This window comes from Erpetoichthys calabaricus, chromosome 12, assembly GCF_900747795.2.
Source record: "Erpetoichthys calabaricus chromosome 12, fErpCal1.3, whole genome shotgun sequence".
Classification (NCBI taxonomy): domain Eukaryota; kingdom Metazoa; phylum Chordata; class Cladistia; order Polypteriformes; family Polypteridae; genus Erpetoichthys; species Erpetoichthys calabaricus.
This window is the reverse complement of record NC_041405.2, coordinates 129,305,687-129,325,569: the sequence shown is the minus strand read 5'-3', so window position 1 is coordinate 129,325,569 and position 19,883 is coordinate 129,305,687. Positions and strand designations below refer to the sequence as shown.

At 38.8% G+C, this 19,883-nt stretch overlaps 1 protein-coding gene across 1 annotated transcript in view; it reads left to right on the top strand.

Annotated features, from left to right (window-relative positions):
- Positions 1–18,179, top strand: part of pik3r2 (phosphoinositide-3-kinase, regulatory subunit 2 (beta)) — a 94,084-nt gene extending 75,905 nt beyond the window's left edge. The window contains exons 11-16 of the mRNA XM_028816178.2: positions 4,378–4,503; positions 7,336–7,478; positions 8,998–9,174; positions 9,456–9,527; positions 13,083–13,253; positions 13,667–18,179. Of these exons, the coding sequence (XP_028672011.1) occupies positions 4,378–4,503; positions 7,336–7,478; positions 8,998–9,174; positions 9,456–9,527; positions 13,083–13,253; positions 13,667–13,853 (876 nt within the window). The 3' untranslated portion in view covers positions 13,854–18,179. The remainder of the gene's footprint in view (positions 1–4,377; positions 4,504–7,335; positions 7,479–8,997; positions 9,175–9,455; positions 9,528–13,082; positions 13,254–13,666) is intronic.
- Positions 18,180–19,883: the final 1,704 nt, after the last annotated feature.

The window sequence follows — 19,883 nt, the reverse complement described above, 5'->3', positions numbered from 1 at the left end:
CGCCTCACCACTTCTTTTAAGTTTTGCTCTTGGAATTCTAAGGAGACACTCAGTTGAGGATCTGAGGTTGCGATTTGGAATATACAGTGGTGTGAAAAACTATTTGCCCCCTTCCTGATTTCTTATTCTTTTGCATGTTTGTCACACAAAATGTTTCTGATCATCAAACACATTTAACCATTAGTCAAATATAACACAAGTAAACACAAAATGCAGTTTTTAAATGATGGTGTTTATTATTTAGGGAGAAAAAAAATCCAAACCTACATGGCCCTGTGTGAAAAAATAATTGCCCCCTGAACCTAATAACTGGTTGGGCCACCCTTAGCAGCAATAACTGCAATCAAGCGTTTGCGATAACTTGCAATGAGTCTTTTACAGCGCTCTGGAGGAATTTTGGCCCACTCATCTTTGCAAAATTGTTGTAATTCAGCTTTATTTGAGGGTTTTCTAGCATGAACCGCCTTTTTAAGGTCATGCCATAGCATCTCAATTGGATTCAGGTCAGGACTTTGACTAGGCCACTCCAAAGTCTTCATTTTGTTTTTCTTCAGCCATTCAGAGGTGGATTTGCTGGTGTGTTTTGGGTCATTGTCCTGTTGCAGCACCCAAGATCGCTTCAGCTTGAGTTGACGAACAGATGGCCGGACATTCTCCTTCAGGATTTTTTGGTAGACAGTAGAATTCATGGTTCCATCTATCACAGCAAGCCTTCCAGGTCCTGAAGCAGCAAAACAACCCCAAACCATCACACTACCACCACCATATTTTACTGTTGGTATTATGTTCTTTTTCTGAAATGCTGTGTTCCTTTTACGCCAGATGTAACGGGACATTTGCCTTCCAAAAAGTTCAACTTTTGACTCATCAGTCCACAAGGTATTTTCCCAAAAGTCTTGGCAATCATTGAGATGTTTCTTAGCAAAATTGAGACGAGCCCTAATGTTCTTTTTGCTTAACAGTGGTTTGCGTCTTGGAAATCTGCCATGCAGGCCGTTTTTGCCCAGTCTCTTTCTTATGGTGGAGTCATGAACACTGACCTTAATTGAGGCAAGTGAGGCCTGCAGTTCTTTAGACGTTGTCCTGGGGTCTTTTGTGACCTCTCGGATGAGTCGTCTCTGCGCTCTTGGGGTAATTTTGGTCGGCCGGCCACTCCTGGGAAGGTTCACCACTGTTCCATGTTTTTTGCCATTTGTGGATAATGGCTCTCACTGTGGTTTGCTGGAGTCCCATAGCTTTAGAAATGGCTTTATAACCTTTACCAGACTGATAGATCTCAATTACTTCTGTTCTCATTTGTTCCTGAATTTCTTTGGATCTTGGCATGATGTCTAGCTTTTGAGGTGCTTTTGGTCTACTTCTCTGTGTCAGGCAGCTGCTATTTAAGTGATTTCTTGATTGAAACAGGTGTGGCAGTAATCAGGCCTGGGGGTGGCTACGGAAATTGAACTCAGGTGTGATACACCACAGTTAGGTTATTTTTTTAACAAGGGGGCAATTACTTTTTCACACAGGGCCATGTAGGTTTGGATTTTTTTTCTCCCTAAATAATAAACACCATCATTTAAAAACTGCATTTTGTGTTTACTTGTGTTATATTTGACTAATGGTTAAATGTGTTTGATGATCAGAAACATTTTGTGTGACAAACATGCAAAAGAATAAGAAATCAGGAAGGGGGCAAATAGTTTTTCACACCACTGTAAGGTGTCAGACATTCCGATATATAAGACGGGGCGAGATTATTTAAAGCTTTATAAACCATAAGCAGAATTTTAAAGTCAATTCTGAATGACACAGGTAACCAGTGTAGTGACATCAAAACTGGAGAAATGTGTTCGGATTTTCTTTTCCTGGTAAGGATTCTGGCAGCTGCATTCTGCACTAACTGCAAACGATTGATGTCTTTTTTGGGTAGTCCTGAGAGGAGTGCATTACAGTAATCTAGCCGACTAAAAACAAACGCATGAACTAATTTCTCTGCATCTTTCGATGATATAAGAGGTCTAACTTTTGCTATGTTCCTTAGGTGAAAAAATGCTGTCCTAGTGATTTTATTAATATGCGATTTAAAATTCAGATTACAATCAACGGTTACCCCTAAGCTTTTTACCTCCGATTTGACTTTTAATCCTAATGCATCCAGTTTATTTCTAATAGCCTCATTGTATCCATTATTGCCAATCACTAAGATTTCGGTTTTTTCTTTATTTAATTTGAGAAAGTTACTATTCATCCATTCTGAGATACAGGTTAGACATTGTGTTAGCGAATCAAGAGATTTGGGGTCATCAGGTGCTATTGATAAATACAGCTGTGTGTCATCAGCATAGCTGTGGTAGCTCACGTTATGTCCCGAGATAATCTGACCTAATGGAAGCATGTAGATTGAGAAGAGCAGCGGACCCAGGATAGAGCCTTGTGGAACACCATATAGAATATCATGTGTCTTTGAGTTATAATTACCACAACTAACAAAGAATTTTCTCCCTGCCAGGTAGGATTCAAACCAGTTTAAGACACTGCCAGAGAAGCCCACCCATTGACTAAGGCGATTCTTAAGAATATTATGATCAATAGTGTCAAATGCGGCACTCAAATCTAAGAGGATGAGAACAGATAAATGGCCTCTGTCTGCATTTACCCGCAAGTCATTTACTACTTTAACGAGTGCAGTTTCTGTGCTGTGATTTGTTCTAAAACCTGACTGAAATTTATCAAGAATAGCATGTTTATTGAGGTGCTCATTTAACTGCATAATGACTGCCTTGTCTAGAATTTTACTTAAGAAAGGCAGGTTAGAGATGGGTCTATAATTTTCAAGAGCAGAGGGGTCGAGATTATTTCTCTTAAGTAGGGGTTTAACTACCGCAGTCTTAAGACAGTCTGGGAAGACCCCCGTATCTAATGACGAATTTACAATGTCAAGAACATTATCAATAAGCACACCCGATACTTCTTTGAAAAAATTTGTTGGTATTGGGTCAAGGGCACAGGTGGATGGTTTCATTTGAGAAATTATTTTATGTAAATCAGGTAAATCTATCCTAGTGAAAGACTCTAATTTATTTATTATGGAGTACTGGGGTTTCGGGGGATCCTTAGTGTTGGGGAGATATACTATGTTATTTCTAATATCATTAATTTTTTGATTGAAAAATACAGCGATAGCCTCACAGGTTTTACTGGAAGTACTTAGGAGGCATTCCTTTGAGTTACCTGGGTTTAACAGATGATCAATTGTCGAAAATAAGACTCTGGGATTACTAGCATTGTTATTTATAATCTTAGAGAAATAGCAGCGCCTCTCAAGACGGACTGTGTTATTGTATTCTGTTTTTTTAACTTTTAATATCTCATAGTCAATAGTTAGTTTAGTCTTCCTCCATTTACGCTCAGCTCTACGGCATGTTCTCTTTAAATCAGACACTCTTTGGGTCTTCCAAGGTATAACAATGCTAGAAGATTTTTTAACTGTCTTTTCAGGTGCAACTATGTCAACAGCAGCCCTCACTTTAGTATTAAATCTTTCCACCTTACTATTTACATTCTCCTCGCTATTATAGTTGGCACTATAAACGGACTGATTGGTTAGAATGTTTGTAAGTTTTAAAGTTGCTGATGAGTCAAAGAAGCGTTTTTTAACAATATGCTTCTCATGAGTGTTTTCTATCATTATTTCTATATTAAAAAGTAGAAGAAAATGGTCTGAAAGACCCGTATCAATGACCTGCTTTATATCAACTTTTAGTCCTTTAGTAATTACTAAGTCTAACGTATGACCTGCTTTATGTGTAGGCTGATTAACGAGCTGTCTCAAATCAAAAGAGTCCAGGAGGTTCATAAATTCTTTTACTTTTTGGTCACATTGATTATCTACATGAAAATTAAAGTCACCGACTATTAAGAGTGTGTCATAGTTCGTAATTAAGATTGACATCAAGTCAGAGAATTCCTCAAAGAAAGACGCGTTGAATTTAGGAGGTCTATACACGGATAATACTAGAACGTGAGAATCTCCCTGAATAACAATGGCGAGATACTCAAAAGACTTGACTTTTACATTTATATAACGCTTTTCTCACTACTCAAAGCACTCTACACACAGGGGGGACCCGGGAAGCGAACCCACAATCTCCTTACTGTAAAGCAGCAGCACTACCATTGCGCCACTATCTATACTGAAATCACTACTGTTGCTTAAATCTCTGTACATTTTTTCCCCCAAAGGCTGTTGCCTTTAAATGATGTTTTTCAGAAGTCTCCAAGCACTGCTTACAACTTGCCTTCTGCTACTATTTTATTGTTAGAGCTAGAATTTAAATAATGGACTTTTTGGCTTCTCATATGCAGCACATTTTTCTCTGATTTTTCCAGGATCAGGTTGTGAAGGAAGACAGCATTGAAGCAGTAGGGGAGCAACTTAAGGTATACCACAAGCAGTTCCAGGAGAAGAGCACAAAGTATGACATACTGTATGAAGACTATACGCGTACATCTCAGGTATTCATACTTAAGCGTAATTTAAGTCGTTTTATAAATGTAAAATACATACTTATTTGTTTAGATGGCCCAAATAGTACCTTAAAAGAGCAGCAGTTTTGAGTCTTTTATTTAGGTCCTTGATTTGGTCATCTGTACTCTTTCTATCTATATTAAAACAAAAAGCATCTTACTGTAGTGATGTGTCTTTTTAAACATTTAACTATATAAAGATTAAAGGGGTCAATCTGTAAATTATTTTTCCATTTATGTTTAAAATGCATATAATTTGTATTTTAAATACATGTTGTTAGAAATATTTACTGTATCTTCTCCTTCTTTGGCGTTACACTTGACTGTTTTTTTTTTAATCTAGAAAGATCCTAATACCTTCTTCTTCTTTTGGCTGCTCATGTTAGGGGTTGCCACAGCAGATCATCCTTTTTCCATATCTTTCTGTCTTCCGCATTTTGCTCTGTTACACCCACCACCTTCATGTCCTCTCTCACCACATCCATAAACCTCCTCTTAGGCCTTCCTCTTTTCCTTTTTCCTGCAGGCTCTATCCTTAGTATCTTTCTCCCAATACACCCAGTGTCTCTCCTCTGCACATGTCCAAACCAATGCAATCTCACCTCTTTGACTTTGTCTCACAACCGTCCAACTTGAGCTAACTCTCTAATGTACTTATTTCTAATCCTGTCCATCCTCATCGCACCCAGTGCAAATCTTAGCACCTTTAATTAACTCTGCCACCTCCAGTTCTTCTGGTCAGTGCCACCCTCTCCAACCTATATAACATAGCTGGTCTTACTACCATCCTGTAGACCTTTCCTTTCACTTTTGCTGATACCTGTCTGTCACAAATTACTCCTGACAGTCTTTTCCACCCTGCCTGCACTCTCTTTTTCACCTCTCTTCCACACTCCCCCTAACTCTGTACTGTTGATCCTAAGTATTTAAACTCATCCACCTTCGCCAGCTCTACTCCATGCATCTTCACCATTCCACTTACGACCCTCTCATTTACATACATGTATTCTGTCTTGTTTCTACTAGCCTTCATTCCTTTCCTCTCCAGAGCATATCTCCACCTCTCCAGGGTCTCCTCAACCTGCTCCCTACTCTCGCTACAGATCACAATGTCATCGGCAAATATCATTGTCTACGGGGACTCCTGTCTAATCTCATTTGTCAATCTGTCCATCATCATTGCAAATAAGAAAGGGTTCAGAGATGATCCCTGATGTAATCCCACCTCCATCTTGAATGCATCCGTCACTCCTACCACAGACCTCGCCACTGTCACACTTCCCTTGTACATATCCAGTACAACTTTTACATACTTCTTTGTCATTCCCGACTTCCTCATACAATACCACAACTCCTCTTGAGGCACCCTGTCATATGCTTTCTCCAGGTCCACAAAGACGCAATAAAACTCCTTCTGGCCTTCTCTATACTTCTCCATCAACATCCTCTGAGCAAGCATCGCATCTGTGTTGCTCTTTCTTAGCATGAAACCATACTGCTGCTCACTAATCATCACCTCACTTCTTAACCTAGCTTCCACTACTTTTTCCCATAACTTCATGCTGTGGCTCATCAATTTTATCCCCCTGTAGTTACTATAGTTCTGCATGTTCCCCTTATTTTTAAATATCGGAACCAGTACACTTCTTCTCCACTCCTCAGGCATCCTCTCACTTTCCAAGATTCAATTAAACAATCTGATTAAAAACTGTACTTCCCCATTCCACCACCAGGTTTCCTTTTCCTCCTTCCTCTGTCCAGATGTCACGCCAAGCACCCTTCTTGCTGTTACACTTACTATATCATCCTACAGAAAACTAGCTTATGCTGCTTAACTACAATTTCCCATGCCACCACTTTGCAGTCTTCAGTCTCCTTCAGATTGATTCTTTTGCCTAGGATGTAATCTACCTGTGTGCATCTTCCTTCACTCTTGTACATCACCCTATGTTCCTCCCTCTTCTTAAAATATGTATTCACCTGAGCCATGTCCATCCTTTTGGGAAAATCCACTATCATCTGACCTTCTTCATTCCTCTCCTTGACACCATACCTACCCATCACCTCCTCATCTCCTCTGTTACCTTCACCAACATGTCCATTGAAATCTGCTCCAATCACCACTTTCTGTCTCTTGGGTACACTGTTCATCACTTCATCCAACTCACTCCAAAAATCCTGTTTCTTATCCATCGCACACCCAACTTGTGGGGCATATGTGCTAACAACATTCATCATCACACCTCCAATTTTCATAATCATCACTCTGTCTGACACTCTTTTCACTTCTAAAACACTCTTGACATACTGTTCCTTTAGGATAACCCTTCCCCATTTCTCCTCCCATCCACACCATGATAGAACAATTTGAATCCACCTCTGGCCTTACTCCCTTTCCATTTAGTCTCTTGCACGCACAATATATCAACCTTCCTTCTCTCCATCATATCTACTAACTCTCTCCCCTTTCCAGGTATACTGCCAACATTCAAAGTTTCTACCCTCAGTTCCACTCTTTTTACCTTCCTCCTCTCCTCCTGCCTCTGAACATGTCTCCCCCCTCCTCTTCTCCTTCTTCGGTTAGGTTTTATTTATATTAATCAGTTTATTCTTTGTTTTCTATGTGTTTTAACAAATCTGCAAATTTGTGTACTAACTTTTCACTGCACTATGTGTCTGCACTCAGTGAAGAGTGCCATACAAAAATGAATTGAATAATATTCTCTTATTATTTACAATATAGTTAACTACCCACTTTACCTTGCAGCTGCAGTCACCTAAATAAGTATAATGCAGTATTTGTTCTGGTTGCCTATATAGGAGTTGCAAATGAAGAGAACTGCAATTGAAGCTTTTAATGAGACAATTAAAATCTTTGAGGAGCAATGCCAGACCCAGGAACGCTACAGTAAGGAGTATATAGAAAAGTTCCGACAGGAAGGCAATGACAAAGAGATCCAAAGGTATATTTTTTATAATTGAATATTTGAAATAGCCATGAAAGAGAAGTGGTATTCATTGTTAAGCATGCTAAGGCGTGAAAGTCAACCTCTGCCCAACTTTCTATTCATAATACTGTTCTTTTGACTAGAATAATTTCATTTTTCATTTACTGTAATTTTATGTAATATAACAGGTTTTAAGTCAAACATGCTTCATGAGAATCATTCCTTGCTAATATTGTATATAGATTGTAATTTGCTTACTTGCATTATAAAATAGTCCATAAAATGGAAAAAACGTATATCTTGTTTTAAAACATAAAAATGTATAAAGAAAGTTAGAGAAAACAGTCTTTTGGCTGTTGAGCTTTCATTGGTTGGTTCCATCATAAGGAGCAGACAAGTTAAGGTATGTAAGTGTTGCTTTTTCCTTCTTTATTTTAGTTATCATGTTAGTTAGATATTCATTTGTCATAGTAAAAGAATATACTTGAAATATAGTCATTGGTATTCATTGAAATGAGTTAATTCCTTGAAATTCTGACAAAAGGAAGCACTTAAAATGTGCCGGTTGGTTTTATTATTTATACAAAACAGGAGTTTTGAGTAAATTTGTTTTCATGTTGTTTTGGTTATTGTCATTTGGCATGTACTTTCACATTAATAAACATCTCACCGTCCAAAGACTTAGGCTTGGGAAATTTTCTTGTTTTGAACATTGTATACAGTCGTGTGGAAAAAGTACACTTGTATTCAATGATGTAATTTTTACATATCAGGACATAGGTTTAGTGGTCCAGATCTAATTATGCAATTTTCATTATGCTTTAACTTATTAAGTTTATTACATAGAGAATTCATGGCACCTGCCCTGCACATAGAGATTTCACTTAAAATTATTTTTGTTGCTGATAGATGGCAGCACCTGCCCTGCATTCCAAAATGGCGGGGAGACGGTTGTCATTCGAACAGTTGCATAATTAGATCTGGACCACCCTATATATATATATATATATATATATATATATATATATTCTCCCCGTGTCTGCGTGGGTTTCCTCCGGGCGCTCCGGTTTCCTCCCACAGTCCAAAGACATACAGGTTAGGTGGATTGGCGATTCTAAATTGGCCCTAGTGTGTGCTTGGTGTGTTTGTGTGTGTCCTGCGGTGGGTTGGCACCCTGCCCGGGATTGGTTCCTGCCTTGTGCCCTGTGTTGGCTGGGATTGGCTCCAGCAGACCCCCGTGACCCTGTGTTCGGATTCAGCGGGTTGGAAAATGGATGGATGGATATATATAATATAGCATAAGTGTTTGTTTTTTTTCCACAATTTCTCCTGAAAAGTAGTTGTACAATTTACATCTGATTGTTTTATGGAAAAAAAAATGGGATGTAGATTACATGAAACCATTCTCAGAAACCATAGTGTGTAAGTTTCAATATGTGGGCACCACCCTTGAATATCAAAATAAATCTGGTTGCTTCTTAGAAGAGGATGAATTCTTAACTAATGGCAGTATGCTAATTTACCTTCTTTTTAGAATCCTGCACAACTCAGAGAAGCTTAAATCTCGGATCAATGAAATCCACGATAGCAAAATGAAGCTAGAGCAGGATTTAAAGAAACAAGCTGCTGAGCACCGAGAGATAGACAAAATGATGAACAGCCTCAAACCAGACCTGATGCAGCTGCGCAAGATCCGTGATCAGTACCTTGTGTAAGTGCTTCATCCATATGCAAAAATACATTCCCCATGAGAGAATAAAAAAAAAAAACGTACTGATAAATATTGGGCTTTCTCTAAAACTGAAAAATATCCAAAGTCAGTTGATAATTGCCATATAGTACAATATAGCACATGAGATCTGTTCTGAATTACAATTAATTCAAGTGGATCTGCAATATAAACCTTCAAAATTAAGTAGTCATCTTTGTATTTGTTTAAAGTTGTTAGACTAATTGTAAGCATTGTGTTTTTTGCCTTTTTTCATCTTGTAGGTGGCTAACACAGAAAGGAACACGACAGCGAAAAATCAATGAATGGTTGGAGCTTAAGAATGAAATTGAAGAGTAAGTATAAAGTATTTAATTGAAAACTGAAACAAAAAAAATAGTTTGACAATGAGACAATTGCCTTTCTGTTGTTAATTTATAGAATATTTAATGAATAATGTTACAAATTATTTTTACTGAACTTTTGACATAAAGTAGATATATGGTGTGGGCAGATATTAAGTGAAGAGTGACAGAAATCAGCATTTTGTTTGTTTTAAACAGTAAACAATAGATGGGTGTTATACAATATGTTGAAATCCTCTGTTACTCAAATTATACAATAATTTACAATACAAATTTAAACAATAAATATAGGCAGTTAAATCAAATTACAGTATATATTCTAAGAAAATTTCATGTGGCAGTTATTTCTGTTCAAAGCAGTTTGTCAAATAGGAACATACATGATTGACCTGTCCCCCTTTATATTGGGAAATCAGAATATGACAGAATATTACTAAACGAGAATGGTAAACCTGATATGGATGCAGGGACCTGCCCGTGGACGCAAAAGACATAGTGCGCAGGCGCCACACAAAGCCCCCCCTCCAACGAGAATGGTAAACCAGATATTCCCATAGCACACAAAAAAAAAGGAGTCAGACGCAGGAGCCACACAAAGCCCATAGCACACTAAAAGGAGGAGTCACACACACGACCCAGAGTGAAACGGGACAGACTACGGAGTCCACACAGTGTCACCCATCAAGCCTGAGATTACAGCGCCCAAACCCAGTGTAAAACGGGACAGAATACGGAGTCGAGAAAGGTTCACAAATCAAACCCGACATGATACGCCACCCCAAAGCAAAACGGGACAGACTACGGAGTCCAGAAAGGGTCACAAATCAATTGGAGTACGGAAAGCGCCAGACAGTACGCAAACACACTACACATGCATGATCCACGCACCTCTAATAACCCACAAGCAAAAACACGATATACTACAGAAACCACACAAATACGGACTCCACAACATATTTGAATCACATTACAGTGATACAATATTTACAGTGCAACCACACAAGACACAGGCACAACACCTGATGGGCAATAAGAATAAACGAACACTCCGTATTAAAGGTTCGTCATCCTCGCACGTGAAGACTATATAGCATAACTTAATCATCACATTACAGTCATACATTTTTAACAATTCAACCACAGAAAACGCTACGTATTAACAGTAAGTGCAATCCATTATCCATGTTACTGACGCTAAACAAGGAAGAACTAATGTAGTTGCGCTCACGCCTCCAAAACAATAGACCAGATACCACTGTTAACGCGACGGGCTATATTATGTCCAAAGAATATTGATGTTGATCACATAAATAACCAAGTCATTGCATTACTACCTGGAGAAAGCCGCCTCTTTCTAAGTACTGACAAAATTGATTCTGCAGACGACATTGAACATCTTAATTTCCCTTTACAATATCTGAACACTATTAACCCAGCCGGATTGCCACAACACAATCTTAACCTTAAAATCGGAACAATTGTCATGCTATTAAAAAACGTTAATACTAAACACGGTTTATGCAACGGTACACGTTTAGTCATCAACACCTTTTCAAACAATGTTATTGAAGCAAAAATACTTACAGGATCACATACTGGCAATATTGTTTTAATTCCTAGAATTCACCTTACAAGTTCTGCCCTTGAATTGCCATTTACACTTGGGCAACGCCAATTTCCCAGTAAACCTGCATTTGCCATGACAATCAACAAATCCCAAGCACAGACCATGGACAAAGTTGGTATATACCTCTCTGAGCGCGTATTTGGACATGGACAACTTAATGTAGCCTTCTCATGAGTTCGGCGTTCATCTGACATTAAACTTAAAGTTATAAATACTCCAATACCAAGAAAAAATCATTCAAGGACAACAAACTATCTTTACTACAAATATTGGATATAAAGAGATATTCCAATAAATCTTTGTGATTTGCCATACAATGCGTTCTTTACTTCCTATCCACCGTCTGAAACTGCGGAGGCAAAACAGGCACGGGTTCAAACCGAACGAGCTCAACTGACGGATATACGCCTACAACGCGCGTCTCAAACCGCAGAAGCAGGGCAAGCACGGGTTCAAAACAACGCAAGCTCCTACAATGTGCGTCTGAAACTACGGCTGACCAGCGGGCACGGGTTCAAAACGCCGGGGGTAGGCGAGCGAAGTGACAGAATAATCTGAAAAATTTTACTTTTTATCTTTTTCAAGTTTTTTTTACTTTTCCAAATTGTCCTTAATAGTGATTTGGTTACTTGTCAATCTGTAAAGACCATGTTCCTAGTTCTACAATCTCTTGTCTAAAATTATATATAAAATTACCCATCCATCCATCCATTTTCCAACCCGCTGAATCCGAACACAGGGTCACGGGGGTCTGCTGGAGCCAATCCCAGCCAACACAGGGCACAAGGCAGGAACCAATCCTGGGCAGGGTGCCAACCCACCGCAGGACACACACACAAACACACCCACACACCAAGCACACACTAGGGCCAATTTAGAATCTCCAATCCACCTAACCTGCATGTCTTTGGACTGTGGGAGGAAACCGGAGCGCCCGGAGGAAACCCACGCAGACACGGGGAGAACATGCAAACTCCACGCAGGGAGGACCCGGGAATCGAACCCAGGTCCCCAGGTGTCCCAACTGCGAGGCAGCAGCGCTACCCACTGCGCCACCGTGCCGCCATATAATATAAATATAAATTATATATATATATATATATATAAATTACCCACCCTTCTGTATTGTTATATCATCATAGTTATTGTCTAATTATTGCACTCTGAAATGTAATTTCATATCACTATATTATTTACCAATGTATGTATACATGGTTTGACAATAAAGGTCAACAGACTTGACTTGAAGGCTTTTGCATACTTTTACATGCTTTTTATAATTCTTTATTTGACCTCCACAGTAGCAGTATATTTTACTTTTTTGTAGATCCTTTGACTTGAATTTATTGTCCTCTGAATCTGGGAATCTTCAAAACTGTTCCCATATTAATTCTCACCTATACACTGGATGACCCTTATATTAGGTCCTCTTACCTAAGAGAGATGCTACTTTTTTTTTCTTTGCAATGTGAATTAGGAGAGTGCGTCAAAAGTGAAGCACATTTGTGACGACTCGTGTCAGCTCTAATATGTTTTATAGATAATGCAAATTAGATTGTGTTGGAACTTTTCCAACCAATATATTTTAATTTCTCTGGTGTTTTATATTTCTTAGTGTACCAGAACTGTACCTTCTCATTTTCATAGCAGGAGTGAAACTTAGCTGGGTTGACAGCTGCCATATTTAATTGTTTGTGTCAGCAATGACCTGACCTCTTTCAGGACTCATTTTTTTATTGTATCCAGTATCTTCTGCTGCATAAATCATATCAGTAACAGTCATGCATTTAGATCCAATTCAGTATAATAAGACAGATTTAAATGCAATGTTTTATGTAGTTGTTAAGTGTCCTCATCAGACATCAGTAATTTGATTACTTTTGTAATACCCAACAACCCCACCTCCCTCTTTTGAACAGTCCTTACTCAGTGATGGAAGATGAGGACGATTTACCACACAATGATGAAAGCACTTGGAATGTTGGGAAGATTAACCGTTCACAAGCTGAAGAAATGCTGTCAGGCAAACGTGATGGTACCTTTCTCATCCGAGAGAGCAGCCAAAAGGGTTCCTATGCATGTTCTGTTGTGTAAGTATCATAGAAAGTATTTGATTTGAATAGGTGGATGAAGATGAGCCTTAAGCAAGTTATCTAACATGGCTGCAGCTGGTAGTGCTGCTGCTTTGCAGTAAAGAGACTGTGGAAGATTGTGGGTTCACTTCCCGGTTCCTACCTGTGTGGATAGCGCTTTGAGTACTGAGGAAAGTGCTATATAAATGTAATCAATTATTATTACTGTTTCTGTACAGCAGTCTTATCACACTGCTTAGTAAGTGGCACAGAACAATTTTAAAGATTACTGCATCTAGACTATTCAAATTAAAATAAATGCAGCATTATACTGCATTATACTGCTTTTTTTTTCCACTGTCGTTCTCCAGTTCTTCTTTCACTGTCCATTCATATTAATGGTTATTTTTTCCTGTATTTTTTTCCTCCAGGGTGGATGGAGATGTTAAGCACTGCATGATTAATAAAACGGCTACAGGATATGGATTTGCTGAACCCTACAACCTTTACAGTTCCCTGAAGGAGCTGGTTCTCCATTACAAGCACACTTCGCTGGTCCAGCACAATGATTCATTAAATGTGACCCTTGCCACCCCAGTCTGGGCACATCAAAGATGAGCCATGAGTCAGCCTCCCGTTGCTATGGTTCAGCCTATGCTTTACTCATGGTGCTAAGCTTCAAAGAAAGAGAAGAAGGTTGACTTCAGCCTGAGATATTTTTGCACACCATAAGAGTTGGTGCTCGCTCATTGCTATCCTCCACCACTGCCCAGTACTCCTAAATAGTGTTTTCAACACTTCACTTCTTAACTGGATTTTAGATGTGCTTATCTTATCCTCTGGATGTATCTAGATCTACAAAAAAAGAAAAAACACCACGTAAATACAAAAACCACAAACCATCTTCTGAAGGTGCTCAATGCCCATTTCACTAAAATATTGTTTGGGAATTGTACTGAATATCAGATAACCTATGTTCATGGACATAATGCCCTTTTCGTAGTTTCATGCCTCTGCTGCAGTCCAGGATTCCTTAAAAGGTGCTATACATCCAGATCTGGGATCTGTATATGGGCAACATCATCCACAGTTCTTTTTTTTATTGGGAAGGCATCCATCTGGATGTACTAAACCGAAGTGTTACTCATCCATGTTTATCCAGATTTAGGCCCAGGTTGTGTTTGTCAGAGAGTGACCCAATAGGGTTATCTGACTGACATCTACAATGAATGCCAGTGTATTTTAGCACTAACATATAAGTATCAAAATACAGACTTAACACCTTTGCACTTTCTGTATTTGGAAATGGCCAAATATTTTTGTGATTTTAAAAAATAATTGGCCATTTTAATGTTTGTTTTACTAAAATCATCTGAGAGTGCAGAATAATCAAGAGTAATCATTTTAAATGGTTGTAAAGGATTGAAAGCTCTGATGACTCACAAGCAACCTTATTATTTTGCTGCTTTTGAGAAAACTACAAGGTGCATCTTGGGTTTTTAGATAATACATGTAGCTTTGGTGGGAGAGGATCATTTTAATTTTTGTTGGTAGGTTATTACCCCAGACTCCACTCATGCTCTTTTTGTTGTCCTTGAAAACTATTAGATTTTATTTCTTTTTAATTCTTGCTTTTAAATGCTGTAGGTTAGAACTTATCATCCTGTCTCCAGTTTTTCTTAAAACAAACAAGAATCGCAGTGAAGGGACATTTAAGCGAAAAGTGACGTGTTGGGGTATCAGTTCAAAATACAGTGCGATTACACTGGAGGAGCAGGTGGACTTCTTTGCAGTGACATCACTGTATGTGAAGGGTACATAAGCTATCATTTTTACAGAAATATATTTTTATCTCTTATTTTGAAATGAATCATGTGCAGTTAAAGAAGCTATGTTCAGAAACAAAAGACAAATGAGATTCAAAATTGGAATCTCTTGCGGAACTTTTTTTTTTTCCTCTCCGTATGTACTGTATATCTGTATCTGTACTCTATACATATCCTATATACTCTTTGCATTGTGCTTGCAATGGTAGTCCTAGAAAACTCACATATACTATACTGAACAGTCCGCTAGAAAATGTGCCCACAAGCAGGCTATTTTTCAGCAACAGATGTATCCTGGCTAACGCTTGAGCATGTAACATTAAGCAGGCCTCTTCTGTTCATCAGTATTCAACACTGGTCTTCCACTCCTCGTACCTGACAATATGGCTAAAACCTTCAGTTTCAGATGGACCTGACCAACAACTTCCAGTTGACAGGAGAGAGTTTTCTAAGCCATTGTTTGTTACTTGAAATTCTGAGTGGTCCTACTCACCTGAAGCTCTGCCATTGCTTCACTTGTGCCCCTGTCTAGTTATAAAGATGCTTGAGAGCAACATTATAAAAGAATGAGGGCCTTCTGCTTTGTTGTTATTTTTTAGCAATGGAGGCCTAAGTGATGGATTTATATTGGTTTCCTAAAAAGGTGAGGTTCAGGGTGCTTGGGAATAAAAATCCCTCTGGAAGATTCAACCTGTTTTCGACCGTTGCCTATATTGCATTCCCATCCCCCACCTCTTTGTCCTTCTTATAAGCTGTAAGGCACACGTTGAAGGCAAAAAAAATTAAGATTTATACTAAAAACCGTTTATATGAAAAAGTATGCATGAGTACTATGTTGTATCCAGCTATTATCTAAAGCTCTTGTAGTAGTTATCAATACTGTTATAAAAAAAAAAAAGTACTGTGTATATATGGGTAAGCGTGCTAGTCTCACATTCAGAGCACTAAGCAGAAGACCGAGGCCCAGGACTTTAATGTGTACTACCAGCTAATAGTCTTGAATGTCTGTCGGAGATGAGACAGCAGATCCAGAACCCAGACAAAAATAAAAACCCTGTCCCGTTATGATAAAACACCGTTGTACCTAAGTTAAGAGAGTAAAAATGTGGAGGTTTTGTTAATGTTGCTATTGTCAGATAGTTCTGCCTACATTTGTGTAATTTTAGCAACTAGGTCTTATAGTAGAAAGTGTGTTGTATTTGAGCATAGCTAACTTCAAGAAAAGCATTTTGAGTTCATTTGCTAATTGCTCTTCGTGGAATCAGTCTGCCAGGTTCCTTTAGGGTATCAATAATGTTAGCCATGAACGGATAAAATTCTTCTGTACAGATTTGAGGGCATCACACACTTTCAAAGGTGCACATTGTCTCCTATGTGCTGTCTCTTCAAGTGGTTTAAATACACTCACCTAAAAATGACTTCTTCGGTATTCACCGATACATTAAAAGAACACCACACAAAATCCGAGAGAGCATAATAAGAGGTTATCTTGCACATGAATACAAGTACGAATCTTTAGGTGGCTCAATACAACCAATTTAAAACAAGTCCTTCCATCTACCTGTTTTTTTATTAAATTTAAACTTTGTTACATAAACAGCTGCAGTGCTTGGGCGCTTTTGACTGCAGCCAAGCGACAATCCTGTAGAGAAACACAGGTGGTATCACTTCATCATAATGTATTTTTAGATATATGTATAAAATAAAAAAAGGACCTGCCATGCTTTATCAGTTTGAGACTTTGCTGGCCATCATTTGCATGTTTGAAACGGTTTGAACAACAAACTGACAGAAGGGTTAATGTGATTAAATCGCAGCTAATTTTGTTACCCACTTGTGGGAATGAACAGGCAACCTTAATCTGCCTGACTACAAATGTAGAGCATGGGTACAATGGCCTTTAACTTTGTTGTCATGAAAAAAGTGAATGTTGCTTTTCTCCCACAATTGTGGGTATGAAAACTTGTAAATAGGATAGCCATGTTCACAAACTACCCCAATAATTTAAACTGACTTGAAAAGAATAGAGGCGGGCTTCAGAGTTACACGTAAGCTGGTAGTACCCATCTCTATCTTATGTGAAGCGTTTAAATAACTGGGGGTTTGGAGGTGTTGAGAATAACACTAACTGAGGCAAAGTGAATGTAGGTAAGAATAACTGCTTCAGCCACTTGCTTGGATGGCGTGAACAGAAGGTGGTCCGCAAGTGGCGCTGTGTCTCTTAGGTTGCACTTGCACGCACTACAGTAGCTCTAACAATGTGCCTCTGTGTAAAAGGAAACCTGTTACTTGATCACTGTGTGTGATTCGTTTCTGGATTTTGTTTTTTTTTGTTTTTTTTTAATTAGGTTTTCAGGTAAAGACGCTGTGAAAGATGTGAGGAGCCATGTGGCGTGTCTGATTAGAATTATGAACTCGTTTGAAATGATGCACGAAGGCAGGCGTACCAAGCTGTGTGTTTTACAGATTGCATATGGCCAGCCGTGGAGCCTGCTCTAGAATTAGTTGGCGCTGTTTGTCCCGTCAGACACCTGTGTCAGATAGCAGTGGCTCCCTGAAGTGTTTTTTTCAACTTGAGAATTTGGACTTTATTTTTTTCATCCCTTAAAATCAGACAGCTGTTTTCCCATGAGGGTCCCACCTCTGCTGCCTTATTGTACCAAAAAAGCTCGCTGTGAGTAGATTTGTTGGCCAAGTACTTGAAAACAGGAATGACTCCACCTCCATATTGGAGAAGTACTACTGGCTCGGAGAAAGTTGTTTTTTCTTTTTTAATAAACTTGTCAGGGCTGAGCACATGCTTATTGTGCGCTATACAGAACACACCTTTTGTTTTTGTCTTCAGTAATTGGGAATGATCTAGGTGACATTGTTTCACTAGCTCATCTTTCTCTCTTTGTCAGAAGACATCAGTCAGCCTTGTTGGCAGACTGCCCCTTGCATGCGTTTTCTTTTTTTTTTTTTAATGTGGTGCCCTACTCTTTTGAAATATAAATAAAACTTGCCTTAACTCACAAGTAGGTAAACTTGTGTTCAAATTGTATTTTTATTCCAAAGCTTAATGTTTGTAAAGGTCCCTATTAATAATGAAAAATAAAAGTCTTTTCTATGTGTCATAGTTGATTTGTCTTCTCATGTGGAGAGAAATGCTGTTTGCTCCCAAGTCACCTGTTTCACTTTCACAGTGTGCATTAGTTGTGTTCTTTACAGGTCCTCTATAATGACAGAGTGGACTAGAGCTGCTTCACAGGCTTGCGGAGAAGACGGTGCACCACTACAACAAGCAGTGTGCTTTTGTGATCCTGGAATGGTCAGTACACGGTATGTCTATAGCCTTGAAATGGTATCTTTTTAATTAATTATGAAAAATAGGAAATGATTTTACCAAATGTATACTCCTTTTACATTACAAGTGGGTGCAACTTTGTGTGTTTTATCTATACATCCTTTATCTGAGCCTGTAATCTCTATTACAAGGTCAAAGGAGCAAAAAAAACGAGAGATATTTGTGCAACATGCCAGTCTGATGCAGGGCATAGATTAATTTACATGTGTTGGTAGATTGGCATATGTTTGGGATTTGACAGGAAACCAGAGTATGAAGGAAAGATGTGCAGACTGCAGAGGGCTGAACTCCAATCTCTAAAACGATAGAAGACCAGTGTACAACTGTGCTGCTCAATATGTTGCCCTCCATCCAGCTTTGTGACATGCTGAGTTCAATATAGAACTAAGTGCAAGAGGCAGGAACCAACCTTGTTTGGGATGCCAGTACATTGAATGGAATTGTACTCTTAACTAATTTAGTGTTGGTAATTAACCTGATAGCATGGGTTTGGGATTTGAATCCTCACAGAAAACCTATGTGAACTCCACACACATGAGCCCTGATCCCTTCAGCTGTGATATATCAGTGCACCAACCTGTTGCCCCATTTTAAAACATGCACATTCGTACTGGCCAATTTAGGATATTCCCATAACGTAAGGTGAGAATTTGAGAGGAAAGATGAGTAACAGGAGAAAAACTACATGAACAAAGAAAGAACATGCAGACTCTACAAACAATAGCTGGTGAGTCGGCTTCAAGAAGCTGTGGCACAGCAGCGATAACCATTATGCCTCCATATATGTAACTAGTTCATTGGAATTCTTTTTCAAACCTTTTATTTTTAACTTTTTTTATTTCTGAAACTAGGGGGCTTTGCACGCTGCTTGCTTCACTTATCCAGCTCATGGTTGAGGATGGATTCAACATTGTCATACATGGGGTCACGAGGGCCTTGTTATGCTATTACAGTGACTTAAATTTCTTTGGCACTGAAGTGGTGACGTTTTTAGGGTCAGGTCTGTAGTTTCCAGCAGTGACTTGGCTCAGCTGCCCATGTTTGGTTTTTCCCTCCACTTTCAAAATCCAAGTAGAGAGTTTGAGTTGTGACTCGAGTCTTCTGTCATTTGACAGTCCTCACAACATTTCTTGCAGCCCCCACTACTGAGAATACAGGCAAGACATTTCTAGTGATGTGGTGTTGGTTATTTTTGTGATGTTTGTTTCCCTTTGCTAAAGGGGGGGGTCGGTCGTTCGGTCTGTCTGTCTGCTGCTTTTCCTGGAATGGTGGAAAATTAGGGGATTTCTTGCTGCTCTGGTTTCACTTCTCCTAAATGGAAAATGTCATTTGCCAACAGTGCAAAAGGCATACTTCCTTTTATATCAACTGAAAAAGTGGATTTGTATTATTCTGCAATTTTAATGTTTATAGAGTGTAGTCTCATAATCAAGAAGATAGTAATGGGTGGAAAGCCCTGTCTGGCTGTGTTCTACC